The following is a 16,211-nucleotide window of genomic DNA, read 5'->3' as shown; positions in this document are numbered from 1 at the left end:
GACTGGGCAACACGTTTTCTGCCACTGAGCAAACAATTAAAACCCACTTACCCTAATTTGTATTAACACTGAAACCTCTTGCTCTATTTTCAGTGTACTGTGTGATCCCTTGATTGGATCGTGCATTTTCAGCACTTATGTAAAATGACATTCTTTTTTTAATTACGCTTTATAATATCTAAAATAAAATTGTTGCGATCATGTTGTATACATGGTATGTACATTTTTATCAGTAATAACTATTTTTCCTTTCTTGTCTCCCACTGTTAGTTTCTTTCAACATTCATGGTCTTTATGATAAGTGTAACAAGTTCGATATTTTGTGGGCATCTTGGAAAGGTGGAGCTGGACTCTGTGACCCTTGCAATTGCTGTAAGTATTTTTATGAAATGTGATAGCTGTTAGAGAAGATATAAGCAAACTTAACTTTATTTGCGATATTGTTATGTTTTAGTAAATATTGATGTTTAAACACATTATAGTGGGAGTGAAACAAAACTCGTTAATCTCCCACTACCCCCCCCCCCCACCCAACAACCCTCACCTCCTCCAGAGTAACATTGAATAGAGAGTTTACAAGTACACTGGCTATAGCAAATGACCTAATCCTTTTGTTTGTGGGAAGCATCTTAGCAAACGCTTGAAATAATCTATCAGTCATCTCTTCGGGTATCCTTTTTAAAGCCCCGCAGGCATGTGAGTGAACTATTGCCTCTGGAAAAAAAACTCTCCAAGGGAGCCCAAATATTTGCAAACTGGTTCTGTAACCTATCGTGTAGTATTTTATCCATTGCCACAGTTCGCCGTAGTCTTTGATACCATTCTGTCGCTGTTGGTGGGGCAATTGTGTTACATTTAGCTAAGCTTGCTTGTATTGCAAATAAGAGATGTACCCTCATTAGGGTTGTAATAGTGTTCTTGTTTCCCCATACAATATCAGGTGCCCATTCCAGTACCATATTGCCACACCCTTGGTGTATTGTATACTTGTGATCGTATCAATATTGTCCAGCAAATCCTTCCAAAATGTTTTACATTCTTGGGGTTCCCCACAAAATATGTGAGATTGTTCCTCTTTGCCCACATTATCTGCAGCACAAGTCGGTCATGTTTCGGTGGACAGTGCAGGTCTTTAGTGCCACCTATGTTTTCTGCTTGCATCAATTCCTTTTGCATTACTCTACTTGTATGTGTCAGTATAATGCCCCACTCGTGGTCTGAGAAGACAACCTCTTGTGTCATATAGGAGCTCTTCCTGCTATTCCATCTCAGGCTTCAATAGATTATATATTTTGAAGGTGACATGAGCATCCATGTCTGTGGTTAGTAAGAGTTTCCCGTAGTAGGTAGGCTTCTCATTGCCTCCTGCTGAAAACTCTTATTTAGTACCCAGGGCTGAATTTGGATGCATCTCAAACTTTCTTTTTCTGTAATGTCATATTCTCTTTTAATTATCTCAAACATCTAATTTTCCCATTGCCAGACAGGTCTCATAGCGTATTGCTTCTATTATCGTCCCACTGTTTGAATGCTTTCCTGTCTGGTCCCGAGCCGAAATTTACATTTCCCAGATTTAAGGTTCAAGGGAATAGAAAGCTAGATAAATTACTGTTTTAAAGGTGTCACATATCATTTTCATAACTGTTTCCCCTGTGTTGTTCTGTTCAAGGTACTCTGTTATCGCTAAACATTTTTTCTTTTAGCGATTGGGTCTTTTAAGGTGGCGTCGTTCAAACGTCAAGTGCTAGGTCTCTAAACCGTCTTCCCTCCCTCAGTGGAGTTTGCAAATCATTAGTGCATGATCGTACAGGGATATACTACTGTGTTCAGCAGTTTCTTTATGCAAGATATCTAAATGAGTGATCTAAGAGGAACATATCTATCCTTGCATATGTGTCGTGGAGTAGTGTGAGTAGTCCACTTGATCCGGGCTCTCTATTTCTCTGAATCATTGCAGTCCCACATTAGACTGTATAGCTTTGTTTCGATCTTTCTAAATTCTCATTTAGAACAAAGTTTCAATTCCTTCTTAAACTCACCCGCTGTAATTAGACGCTTCTCAAGCAAAAGTAACTTATGGATTCTTGGCTTGCATTGGCAGCATATACTGCTGCTATTGAAGCCTAAATTCCCCGTAAATTGGCTTTAAGGGGGGGCGTGGCCAAGCAACATGGGTGACCGGACGTGAGCCTCCGAGCTCCCTGCTAGCCTTCCCCGCGATCTTGCATTTATCCTGCCCTACTGATCCCTAGATAAGCATCAAAGTAGCACAGCTGTGCGGTTCAGTGGCCCTGCACCCGGGGAGCTTCCTCAGGAGATCAGCCAGAATTGGAGAGCGAGTGAGCAGGCCTCCATAGACTGGGCCGTGCCGGGGCACTGTGGGTTCCAGGTTGCAGGACGGGCGGCTCCTGGGCCCCTCATTGCGGTGCTTGGGCTGGGCGAGGTTGACCCACCAGCTGCATGAAAGGCGAAGATGCTTGCAGCCCCGCCGGTGGGAGGACCTGAAAGCAGTGACAGCTGAGGGCGAGGCGGGCTTTGCGGCCCTGGCAGAAAGTAACCTTTTGTCATGTCCGCTGTGTCCTCCATTTGCAAAACCCTCTCTGTGAGCTCATTGACCTCCTTTTTTTTTTTTCATGTACTATCTATCCTATTTGATATTGAATCAGAACACTCCTATAACCTCTTGAAGATTGTGGAAGAGGTTCTCCATAACGTCTGATGTGATTGCTGTCTATTGGTGGCCACTCATTTCCTCCTCTCCTCCTGCTGTCGTCAGCGTTTTCATTGCTTTTCCTTGGTCTTGCTTGGAGGGACAGATTTGTCTGTAGCTGACCTTGTGAATGTTTCATTAGTCTATCGGTTGCAGTGGCATAATAGAGGTCTTTGTGGCAAGTGCTCAGTCAGCAGGCAGGGGGGCGAGTGACTCTCTATGCCATCCGGCCGCCAGATGTTGCTGCAATTGAGCTTTCTCCACTGAACTTCCTTTGTATACTGATGTCTTTCATGCAGAGCCTATATTCCCAAGCCTCGAATCAGTCCTTCATGTCCTGCCTGTGTCATGTTGCTTCTGGGAACCTAAAGTTGGTCCCACAAGTCAGTGCTGGGGTGGAGCATGGCTCACACACTTATATTTCTGGTGTGGTGTCAGGTTTGCACTTTTGGATACCCTTGGGGGCTGTATTCCTCCTCTATGGTGCTATTAATGCCAGGCCACCTTGCTGGTTACTAGCAGTCGGCTCGCTCTCAATTTTGATGTGCACATAGTGTGCTCTGGTAGCTGGGCCTCACCTTTCCACTCCCTGTCTCTTAACTGAACCGCTTAGACATTTGGCGTGAAATGGGGAGAGGGTGCCTTACTTTCACCAGAGGCACCCTCTCCCCATAATGCTGAAATGCCACACCGTAACACAGATGGACTGCCTCGCTCAGACGATTTTTAGGGCCATGTGCTCAGCTATCAGCAGTCTTCAATGTGACTTCTCCCCATGGGCGGGCCTCAGTCCCTCATGTTCTCTGCATAAAGTTATGCTTTATACTGGCTAAAAAGTAGCCTCCCGAAGACTTCAGTCTCATTCTGCTCAATCCACAAACCCAAGGTTGATACCATTGCATTGGCACGTGGAGAGCCTGTCCAGACATTTGTCAGGTTGCTATGTAGCCATCAGTACACACATTCTTGAAGTACTACCACCTCGACCCCCAGGTCCGTCGAGTGGGGCATTTTGCCCGTTCAATCCTGCAAGACTTTTTGGCCTAAGCAAATTCAAATGTTAGAAGCATCCATCATAAGAACAAGTTAACTCCCCTTCAGTAACCATATTTCTGGTGGATGCTCTATCTGACCACAGATTCCTTTCCTTCCCTTCCTCCTTCCTGTTCTTTGAACCGTACTCTTTCCCATATGGACAGTCTACGAAAGCAACTGACCGCGCACATGGTCGGCGCTCTTATGCAACTTCGCTTGTCACTTCCGGAGTTGAACGGCGTTGATGTGAGCCGTACAACACTTACTGGCATGCTACGGTACTGTTTTCAAAGTTTCTGGATCCAGTTTAACGTCTATGGAATATTCACTAGGTAGGGAATCTGCAGATAATTAGTATCTACCAGAAGTTATTACTGAAGGTAAGTAACTTGTTTGCTATGCTCTATCTTAACTTACATTTGTAACAATAAAGGCAGGGGTTATTGTGCCTAAGCAAACTACTGTTAAGTTGATATTGTGTAATTACGACAACCCTAAAAGTGCTTATCTAATACGCCATATCAAATCGTTTCATTTCAACCTAGTCCAAAGAGCACAGCAATTATTCCTTAATAGTTCTACAAACATCAAATGAGACTCCAATTAAGCTGTAACAATAATGGATCGGCTTGCGAGCCACATTGCTCTTTAATTGCTAAATTAATCTGAGATACTGAAATATTTTCACCCACAAAATAAAATGTATAAATTGGGACAGTTTCTCAGTAATTCTACAACAAAAATTATTGAAAACAAATATTAAATATAATAATAATAATAATAATGGATCGGCCACTCAACCATGTTGCATTTTGATTGCTCAACTACTGGGACATTGAACAAATTCCACCACAATGGTGTATGCATAATACAGTAGATAGTCACTACACGATTTGCTTGTCTAAAACAAAACCACCAACCAAATAGCACGTAACATACCAACCAAGTTATCAAACCGTTCAAGACAATTGCTTGAATGATAATGTACCCTGTAAAGGTATCACAAATCAGTGCCATCTTAAGTCTCTCTTGAATCAAGAAAACACAGCTGCTATGTTATACAATGACTAGAGCAGCGGTTCTTAACCTTTTGACTTCTGTAGACTGCCATTGAATAATAACTGTAGTATGGGGACCATCACGGAGTCATTAATGAAAGCTGGGGACCCCCAGCCAAAGTCATTTTTATCATTTGAACTACAAAACAATGCAGAAAAATACCAAAAACAAGTATTCACCGGCGAAATGCTCAAATATTGAAATATTTTGTTTAATTCACAAATGTAATAAAAATAGAAAAAGTTGTAATTTTTTTTAATTGTGTTTCTTTATTTGTATATATGTTATCAATTTTAATGTATTAAATAATATTGAAATGAATTTGGTAGAACAGTCGTGGTCCAGATGAGTAGACCTTGCTGACCCCCAGGGGTTTTTACACACAGGTTATGCAACATAGCATAGTGTATACATTAGTCATGAAAAAAAGAATGGTGCCATCTTGTCCAATACTTTTACAAACCTGCGTCAGCACAGTATATCCACAGAACGAGCAGTTGCCATTAAATTGCATGCTTAAAACCCGGCAGTCGATTTCAAATTCAGTACATACTTGAATTTTTTAGTTAGCACCCACTTCATTGGAAAAAATAACACATTTATAAAAATGTTTTTACTCAATAGACGAATTATTAATATAAATGCATGTAAGTAGTTACAGCCATCTTGTCAAACTATTAAATCATAACCTGCCGAATCAGTGTGGTAAATCAATCTCTATTGTAATTTATAATCTAAAATTAACACTAATACCAAGCTCTTAATATCTGTAATCATTCAAAGCGATCAAATTTAGTCTGTTATGCTACAAACTCCCACTTGAGAGAAAGATTATTCATCTTTTTAAATTTTAAAGAATTAATTATACAAAAAAATAATAGACTGTATAATCCCTTCTGACATGACTTAATTATAAATTACATGAGGAGCAATCATAACAGCGACAGTTGGTTCTCCCAAAACATCTTTGATTTGTCAAACAATACTCCATGCCCTTTAAATACTTAATCAAGAGAGATCTCTCCAAATGCCCATGGGTGTTGCTTCACAGTTCACGGAGTGAGAAAATTAATATGGGTAAATTGACAAAATCCATAATTTTCAAGAGTTAGTTACTCAATTCTGTTAGTGTACATGATAAGACCATATAAAATGTAACCCTACTCATTCTAATTATAGTCACAAGATTAATCCTATTCAGTGAAGTTACAGGCATTCATAACCTTAATTTTGCAGACCTATCGAGATACCCCTATAATAAAGCAATAGCTTGTCGCTCCACTGTTAACTTTAAATTACAAGAAAATGCATTGAGTTCCCTAATCCATCTATTGTCCTTTAAGACCGCATTTCCAATATTGACTAATATCTACTTTAGGGATGGACAGCATGAACCACAAACCATGACATCAGTTTCCTTTTGTTGTATGTCTGTTTTCGAGCTCTTAATCACATATGACCCAGACCATACAATTGGTAAAGTGTGAGTGCTGTCAAATGTCAAACAAATTGTAAAACAACATGGTTATATCGCATAACTATCAGGTGTAGAAGATTGGAAACATAATCATTCTAAGCAAATATTTGATCTAGTATATGGACTTAAAACCTAGTATGGTGTGTGAAGAAACTAGGCTGTGTGAGACAGAAGATAGTACATCTATCCAAATATATATAGTGTCGCAGGGTTTTAATTTAGAAGATTCCAACACCAGAGAAGAAATATATTTTACAAAGTTAGAGCCAAAATGTACCTAGCTACTCGGGTGACCAGGGACAATACATCAAGATGCCCACAAATGTAGACAAAGAAGCGCAAGAGATCAAACGTTCTACACCTAATTCAGCCTGGTCTTGTGGACTGCACATTTTCTAAGTGACTTAATGTTAGAAGTATAATTTTAAACTGCAGTCCAGGGCTGCTGGCGAAGCTCTTAGATCATGTTCTAAAGTCTCCCACCCTTCCAAACTGTTTTAGCATTAAAAGAATCCCATCTTCTGAATTTGAGGTGGAATACGGAGTAGAGGGTTGACATGCCAAATGAAGAGGTTTTTTTGTGAATTCACATTTATTTTTAGGGAGGGTCAATATTATTTTGGGTTGCTGATGCTCCTGTTGAGTATCTGCCTTCTAGACCAAGGGCAATCAATTAAGGTGATAATGCTGCTATAATTGCAAAAATATTGAAATATGCGCTTGTGTGGCATTTCTGTAATGCGTATTTTCTCAACAAAAGTAAGTTGAAATTTAGAATGATGGGGGGCGTGGCTTGGATGGCAAAGGGCACAGTCGCCTAAATCCGGAGCTCCGTCAGACCCCGGGAATCATAACCGAATAACCAGCGCAAAGACTACACGGAAGACCCAACAGAAAGGTGCGGAGTACATCGGAAAGAAACGGGAGCTGGTGGGTGATGTCAGAATGTACAAAGAGGGACCAAAAGAACGAGTAACCACAAGTTTCCGATGGAGCACCGAGAAGCAGACAAGAAGAACAAAATGGCGGCAACGGGAGTCGCCGCTGAATAAGCGACCCGCCGCAGTGCAAAACTACCGAGATACCCCTATAATAAAGCAATAGCTTGTCGCTCCACTGTTAACTTTAAATTACAAGAAAATGCATTGAGTTCCCTAATCCATCTATTGTCCTTTAAGACCGCATTTCCAATATTGACTAATATCTACTTTAGGGATGGACAGCATGAACCACAAACCATGACATCAGTTTCCTTTTGTTGTATGTCTGTTTTCGAGCTCTTAATCACATATGACCCAGACCATACAATCGGTAAAGTGTGAGTGCTGTCAAATGTCAAACAAATTGTAAAACAACATGGTTATATCGCATAACTATCAGGTGTAGAAGATTGGAAACATAATCATCCTAAGCAAATATTTGATCTAGTATATGGACTTAAAACCTAGTATGGTGTGTGAAGAAACTAGGCTGTGTGAGACAGAAGATAGTACATCTATCCAAATATATATAGTGTCGCAGGGTTTTAATTTAGAAGATTCCAACACCAGAGAAGAAATATATTTTACAAAGTTAGAGCCAAAATGTACCTAGCTACTCGGGTGACAAGGGACAATACATCAAGATGCCCACAAATGTAGACAAAGAAGCGCAAGAGATCAAACGTTCTACACCTAATTCAGCCTGGTCTTGTGGACTGCACATTTTCTAAGTGACTTAATGTTAGAAGTATAATTTTAAACTGCAGTCCAGGGCTGCTGGCGAAGCTCTTATATCATGTTCTAAAGTCTCCCACCCTTCCAAACTGTTTTAGCATTAAAAGAATCCCATCTTCTGAATTTGAGGTGGAATACGGAGTAGAGGGTTGACATGCCAAATGAAGAGTTTTTTTTGTGAATTCACATTTCTTTTTAGGGAGGGTCAATATTATTTTGGGTTGCTGATGCTCCTGTTGAGTATCTGCCTTCTAGACCAAGGGCAATCAATTAAGGTGATAATGCTGCTATAATTGCAAAAATATTGAAATATGCGCTTGTGTGGCATTTCTGTAATGCGTATTTTCTCAACAAAAGTAAGTTGAAATTTAGAATGATGGGGGGCGTGGCTTGGATGGCAAAGGGCACAGTCGCCTAAATCCGGAGCTCCGTCAGACCCCGGGAATCATAACCGAATAACCAGCGCAAAGACTACACGGAAGACCCAACAGAAAGGTGCGGAGTACATCGGAAAGAAACGGGAGCTGGTGGGTGATGTCAGAATGTACAAAGAGGGACCAAAAGAACGACAAACCACAAGTTTCCGATGGAGCACTGAGAAGCAGACAAGAAGAACAAAATGACGGCAACGGGAGTCGCCGCTGAATAAGCGACCCGCCGCAGTGCAAAACTACAAGGATATGAGAACCAGCTTTCAACCTCAACCAAAACCAGCATTCAACCTCAACACACACCTAAGGTCAGTGAGCGGCAGCCGACCACAACAACCTAAAAGATTTACCCCCGCTCGCAACCCCCGCTAAATATGGAAAATCTGCGCACAGGCAAGCGAAACTGAAACTCACACTTTCCCGGGCGGCGCCATTTTAGGAGAGGAAAAGAACGACAACGCCCCGCACCACAAAGTAGCTGAGAAAGAGGGGCAAGAAAGAGGTCGCTGGGGTAGACAGCCAGCAGACGCGAGCACATACGCGGGGCTGCCACCAGTCCAACGCCCTTACAGTAAACCTACCCCCAGCCAAATAAGGAAATCAGCGCACAGGCGAACAAAACTGAAACCTCCCTGGGCGGCGCCATTTTAGAAGAGGAATAAATGGCAACGCCCGGCACTACAAAGAAGCGGAGAAAGAGGGCGATGAAAGAAGTCGCAGGTGTGAACTGCCAGCAAACGCGGGCGCCTTCGCTGGGCTGCCACCCGTCCAACGCCCTTATAGCAAACCATCCCCCTGTCAAATAAAGAAATTAGCGCGCAAACGAACGAAACTGAAACCCCCCCTTGGCGGCGCCATTTTAGAAGAAGGAACAGAGCGGCAACGCGCGGCACTCCAAAGAAGCCGAGAAAGTGGGGTGTGAAAGAGGTCGCCATTGCGGGATGGCCAGGGGACGCAAGCGCCTATGCTGGTGTGCCACCTGTATCACCACATTTCCAACAGGTACTCAAACGACATAGCCAAGAGGCAAACAAGGCCACCGGGGGGGTGCGAGGACCCAAACCTGTGCTGGGGACAGTCGCCCGCACTAAGTCAAGCGCGCCGATCAGGAAGTGCTACCTCCACCCCTCCCACAATAGCCGCAACAGAAAACAGATCAATAACTTGGCAAGCGGGAAGGTGTAAACGATACTGTCTCAACTGCCGCACGCCGCCATCTTGGTTAGGGACACAATAGAAACGCGTGGCACAACTAAGGAGAAAGCCCGAGCACACACCAAGGGGCTAGCAATCCGAATTAAAAGCCTCACACGCCAGCGAACGAAACCGAAACTACCACTACCAGGCACACAGCGCCGCTAACACAGAAGTGAACAGTAACACTAAGAAGAAGCTGAGAAAGGGGGAACGACCAAAGAGACCACTGAACACACAGCAAAGAAAGCCGTAAGAAGGGAGACCAGTAAATCGAGCTTGTACACGCCGCTCCAGCGCCGAAACTCACAAGAGAGGCACAATAGCTGAAGGAGCTAACAACGAGTGGCAGTGAAGGACACAAAGAAAGCTAAGGAAGGTGGAGCAGCCTAAGAACACAGACCGTGACACCAGACTTGACACCGCAACGGAGCTGCGAAAGACAAAAAGGGGGCCAAAGTCGGGGAAGTAGCCGCGACAACAGACTAGGCACCTCAACGGGGCACAAAAGAGCGGACGGAAATGGCAGGTAGGGAAGATAAACTGGCAGAACAGCAAAAGAAAAATAGATTAGAGAACAATGCGGAACCCCCCCTAAAACTAAAAGCGGAAATCAGTAGCACTTTAGACCGTATCGTCAAAAAACTGGCCGAAGTACACGATCTTGCAAAGTCCACAAAAAACAACAGATATGATACAACTAGAAATAGCAGCAATAAGGGCAGACATCCACGTAACAAACAACAAGATAGAAGCGGTGGAACAAAGAGTAAGTGAGATAGAGGACAGATCCCAACTCACAGGGAAGGCCATAGGCAACATCGCCAGTGCAACTGCCGAACTACGCAGACAAGCAGCAGAGTTCGAAGATCGCAATAGGAAAGGTAACATAAGAATCCTAGGAGTTCCAGAGGGAGAAGAAGACAAAGCCGGATAATGTGTTACACTCATACAGAACCTCATACCCGACCTGACTAAACTCAGATTCGACAGCCCCTTCGAGCTGGACAAGGCGTACAGAGTCCCAGCCAGCAGACAAGCGAGCAGAGCAGGCCCCAGACCTATAATATGCAAACCTATTCGATCCCACCAAATGGACCCCATCTTTGGAGTAGCGAGGAAGAACCCCAATCTGCTATGGAACGGACACAAGATCATCCTCACGCAGGACTATTCGAAACCTACAGTGGACATTAGAAAAGGCTTTCTAGCCCAGAGAGACCAGCTGAGAAGAGAAAACATCACCTTCTCCTTTGCAGGTCCCACAAGAATCAGAATAAACAACAAGGGGGTCTTTCTAACCTTCGAGGATCCAGGAGAATTGTCATGATATCTAAAGGGCCCACCAACACAGGACATGGAAGCTTCAGCACCAACGGCCAAAAGAGGTGCTTCACCGAATCCACACACGGACTAAAAGTATAGCGACCAGAACCAATGAGACGGAGCACAAAGAAACAAGCTCCTAAAGCTACCTCAGAAAACTGACTTTCCATGCCAAAGACCTGCAACAAAATCTACCTCCGATTACAGTGAATTTATCACAGAGCTATATATCCTTTAACTTTATCAAAATGATATTTTATGTCAGAACGCTATAAACTACCTCAGCCCTAATATCCCAGGGTCAAGACTGGGCAGGGGGGACCTTGCTGTCGCACGCCCACAGCACAAAGTAGTAGTGAGAGAGGGGGGTGGGGGGGGGAGGAGGGAATTGAAGGAGGGGTGAAGGGGGTTGTCCGTCCTGTATGTCATGTTTGTCTTGTTTCTCGCGTACGTCTTGTCCATGTCTTCGACGCAGCCAATGTAATCACCTCAGATAGACCACCAAAAACACTGAGAACACTGGATCCTATATACGCAGCTAGCTCACAGCACAGACCGGTCAGTGTCAGGCTATCCACAGAGAGTCCAGGCTTAGCGCATAGCAATATTAAAAATGACGCAGTCTAATAACACAACACTGTCATCAGACCTTAAGATCATCTCCCTCAATGTTAAAGGCCTTAACCATCCTATCAAGAGGAAAGAGATACTAGACTACTTAGCCAAGACCAAGGGGGACATTATCTTGCTTCAAGAAACCAAACTCTCTACAGAGGAAGCAGGCAAACTCGGAGCCAAGTGGATAGGTCAGGTAGGCTGCTCGCCGGCGGTGGGTAAAAAGAGGGGAGTCATAATCCTGACCAATAGCATATCAAAAATAACTATAGAGAATGTACAGCATGACAATGAAAGCAGACTACTGACCACACAGCTTAAAAGAGGAGATGAGACAATACTATTGATAAACATTTATGCACCAAACACCGACGACCCACCATTCTGGGAGAGGGTAGCGAAAGAACTAGATGACGGTGGTGGCGGGTGAATTCAACTTGGCGCTGGATCAAACGCTTGACAGACAATCAAAAACCCAAGCACGCACCCCGACAAGACACTAATGAACCTATGCAGCAGATTCAACTTAGTTGATCCGTGGCGACTACAACACCCCGACACCATAGACTACACCTTCTATTCGAACCCACACAACTCATACAGTAGAATAGACTACATTCTCATATCAGGAACGCACACGCACCTAATAGAACACACAGACATCGCGTCTAGAACCATATCGGACCCTGCCTGCATTAGCCTACACATTACAGGAAGACACAACGAACACACAACCCGTAGATGGCGACTTAACTTCACTACCATCGCCAAGCAAGAAGATAAGAGTAAAATCCAGAAAGCCATTGACTACATCAAAGACAACGACACACCAGACATAGACCCCAAAACCCTGTGGGAAGCACCCAAAGCAACCATCCGAGGTGTACAAATAGAAATCAAGGCCAGAAGAGACAGGGAGGTGAAGGCCCAACTGTCTCAGCTGGAAAAAGACATCAAAAGGCTAGAGACACGACACATAGGAGACACCGCAAACCAACACATACTGACAGAATTCACAAACCGGAAGTACAAATTCGACAGAATCCTAAGCGAACGGGCAGGGTTATGGATAAAAAAGTATAAAGAAATCAACCTATGCGAAGCAAACAAGGCAGGCAAAACACTTGCGTCAGACCTCAAGCACAAGCAAAGACAACACGATATCACATCAATCACAGACACCAGCAGCAAGACTCACACCCGTCACAAAGACATCATGCACACCTTCACAGAATTCTACAAAGAGCTCTACAACAAAGATGAGAACATAGACAATAAGGGAACAAAGACCACCCTTGAGAACCTAAACTTACCTTGGATATCGAACGACGAAGCATTGGCGCTAGGCCAAGACCTCAAAACCCTTGAAGTCAGGACAGCCATTAAGGCCCTTAAAGACAACAAGGCCCCGGGGCCAGACGGATACACAGCACCATTCTACAAATCATCCAGGACCAACTAACACCAACCTTAACAAAAGTCTTTAATCACTGCGGGGAGGTAGGGGAAGTAACAGAGACAATGTCTCAGGCCAGCATCATAGTCATCCCCAAAGAAGGCAAAGACCCACAATGGCCAATTTCACTCATAAACCTAGACTGCAAAATATATGCTAAAATCCTAGGTACAAGATTCAATAGATTGCTCCCACAGCTAATAGGAAACACACAGGTAGGATACATGAAAACACGAATGTCAAGTGACAACACAAGACTCCTCTGTCAAATCATCGAGCACTGCTCGAATTCATACAACTTGGCAGTCCCAATCACGCTCGATGCAGAAAAGGTCTTCGACAGTCTCCTGGCACTTCCTAGAAGAATGCATGCAGGCATACAACCTGGGGTACAACTTCACAAAGAAGGTCATGGCCCTTTACAAAAACCCCAAAGCATAGATCGCTATCGACGGCACAACCTCGACCCCCTTCGACCTACAAACAGGGACTAGACAAGGCTGCCCACTATCCCCACTGTTGTTCCTATTAGCGTTAGAACCACTGATCAGAGACATCCTAGCAAATGAGAACATAGCAGGTATAACAATAAACAACGCCACAGCTAAACTAGCTGCGTACGCAGATGACTTACTAATTACAACAAAAGATCCTGCCAAGTCCATACCTGCTCTCATTCACACCATAGACACCTACGCATCTCACGCCGGTTACAAATTAAACAGAGAGAAGTCAGAGTGTGTGCCACTAAACAGACACACAACTAAAGAGGTATTGGGTACCTCAGGGCTAGCATGGCAAACGAGATCCATCAAATACCTAGGCATCAACTTTGGGAGGGACCTAAAAAGCACCCTCGAACAAAACGAGAAAAACACCCTAGACAAGATAAAAGGGCTGCTGGAAAAGTGGTCGCCCAAGTATATCACCTGGTGGGGAAGAATAGAAACGGTCAAGATGATGATCACCCCAATAGTTAACTACCTAGTCAGCATGCTTCCCCTAGCACTAACTAACGACTTCCACAAGAAAATAGACCAAACTCTTAACAAATTCATCTGGAGGGACAAAAAACCGGGAACAGGCCTCCCAAAACTGAGATTAAGGAAAGAACAAGGGGGCCGCAACGTAGCAGACCCTAGAACCTTCCAGACTGCTGTGGTGGCCAGGCAAGGGATGCACTGGGTGCTCCAAAATCAACAATACACTCCCACCTGGCTATTACTAGAGAAAGCCATCCTTGGCAACACTGACCCACTGACCCACCTAACCAAAAGTCACTAAAAGGGAACCCTATATTCAAAATAACGAAACAGGCTCTTCTCAAGGTAGACCAAAAACTAGAGATAAGCATCAAAAACTCTTTATGGGTAGCACTCTGGGCAAACCCCAAAATCAAATACAGAGGCAGACCCCTAGACATAACAACATGGAAACAAATAGGTCTCTCACAGCCAGCTCAGCTGGAGGAGAATGGCATGCCCCTCACGTTCAACAACATGAAGGAAAAGCACGCCCTCCCAGATTTATAGCTATACAACTTTCTGGCTATTAAATCTGCCATCACAAAAGCAAATCTAAACAGGCTGACTCCCTCAATATTCCAATACATGGAAAACATAAACGAGACCGGTCACCAAGTATCTCAGCTGTACAAACTCCTCCGCCCAGCATCCACAAAGCTCAACGCTAAAAGCACAGACTACTGGGAAACACAGATAGGCTTGAAACTCACAGAACAAGAATTACAGACCATGTGGAGGGCCCCAACACGCAACATAATATCACCGGTACTAGCCCAAACAAAATTCTGGCTGCTGCATCAAGTATACTGGACACCTGTTAGACTAGCGAAGTTAGGTCTGAGAGAGAATAACCACTGCTGGAACTGTGATAGAGAAATAGGGGACCTAGCCCACCTCATCTTCTACTGCAGCAAGGTCAGCAAATTTCGGAAGAAGGTGTTCGACTACATTAACAAGGTCCTAGGCTGCACCCTGAAACAAGAATTCGGCACTATAACGACAGCACACTTCAATACAGATGTTTCATCACAACAAGACAGAAACCTTCTTGACTTCCTAACGAGTGCAACAAAAACAGTGCTAGCCCCCAGACACCACCAAGGCCACCTTCAAATGATGGCTGAATTGGGTGACGTACCTAAGTGGAGCAGACACCACTGCACTAAGATACACACCTTGGAGAAAGCCCAGCAGAGAGATGTGGTCATCCTTATATCGCTTTCTAGACCCGTACAAACCACCGTAGACAGCCGCGAGAAAAGCAAAGCAGCGAAACCCACCCACAGTGTTCGATGGTCGATCCACAACCAGCTGCCAAATGCTTGTATGTTTTGCGTTATATGTTACAACTAGGTACAGGACCGAAAGACAAGATGTCGATCCACAGCCATTCGATAACCATCTACCAAACGCTTTTATGTAATGTACGAATGCCAAACGAAACAGCGAATTGTTCTAATTGTTATATGTATATGAGTATCTTGTGTCAAAGAAAAACAATAAAAATCTATTTTTAAAAAAAATGAAATCTAGAATGATAAGCCTCTGTAGCCAGGTTTTGAGACCACCCCCTACTATCAACAGATGCCGCTAATTAAATGCATTTGTATGTTATAAAACTCAGATCATAAAACCCCATGTACATAACATTTGATTGGTTTGAAACTGTGTTGTGGGGTAGACGTGTAGTTCAAGCAGAATCATTTTAAGGCATGGTCAAAGCGGGCTCCGACCCAGGGCCACAACCTTTCAAGGGGGACCTTCTTTAACCGCTACCGCGTTTTCCCGCTGTGCGCTGATTTTTGAAAATCGCGCGGTTTATGACAAAGCCAGCTTGTCATCCGCATAGCGCAGGTAACGCCCATGACGAGCTGGCTTTGTCATCTGCATCGAAGGGGTTAATCTTTCAGGGCAGTCCCAGACTGCTTAGAGTTTTACAATAACCAGTTTGTTTACTTACTTTTGTTTTTTTCTCCAGCAAGCCAAGTCTGTCCGATCATCCCAGCTTCTACTTGAGAGATCATTATTGATCATGAAATACCAGTTAGAATCTGGCTACATTTAGCAAGCACTTTAAACTTTCTAATTTCACAGACCCAGCCCAACTTCCCAGGCCTTTGCCGTTATGCAGCATTTGCCACTTACTGTGCAGTAAAGATTGTCATTGT

General features: G+C 43.8%; 1 protein-coding gene across 6 annotated transcripts in view; it reads left to right on the top strand.

The window, feature by feature from the left end:
• The window catches only part of LOC144822411 (multidrug and toxin extrusion protein 2-like), an 877,798-nt gene that overhangs the window by 122,840 nt on the left and 738,747 nt on the right, over positions 1–16,211 (top strand). For 5 of the 6 annotated variants that reach the window (XM_078679885.1, XM_078679890.1, XM_078679888.1 and 2 more), the window contains one exon: positions 271–372. The exons of the other annotated variant lie outside the window; for it this stretch is intronic. In XM_078679885.1, the coding sequence (XP_078536011.1) occupies positions 271–372 (102 nt within the window). The remainder of the gene's footprint in view (positions 1–270; positions 373–16,211) is intronic. 6 annotated transcript variants of the gene reach the window in all.

The sequence above is a fragment of the Lissotriton helveticus genome, chromosome 3_1 (assembly GCF_964261635.1).
Source record: "Lissotriton helveticus chromosome 3_1, aLisHel1.1, whole genome shotgun sequence".
Lineage (NCBI taxonomy): Eukaryota > Metazoa > Chordata > Amphibia > Caudata > Salamandridae > Lissotriton > Lissotriton helveticus.
Note: the sequence above shows the minus strand (reverse complement) of the source record. Positions and strands in the feature narration are given on the sequence as shown.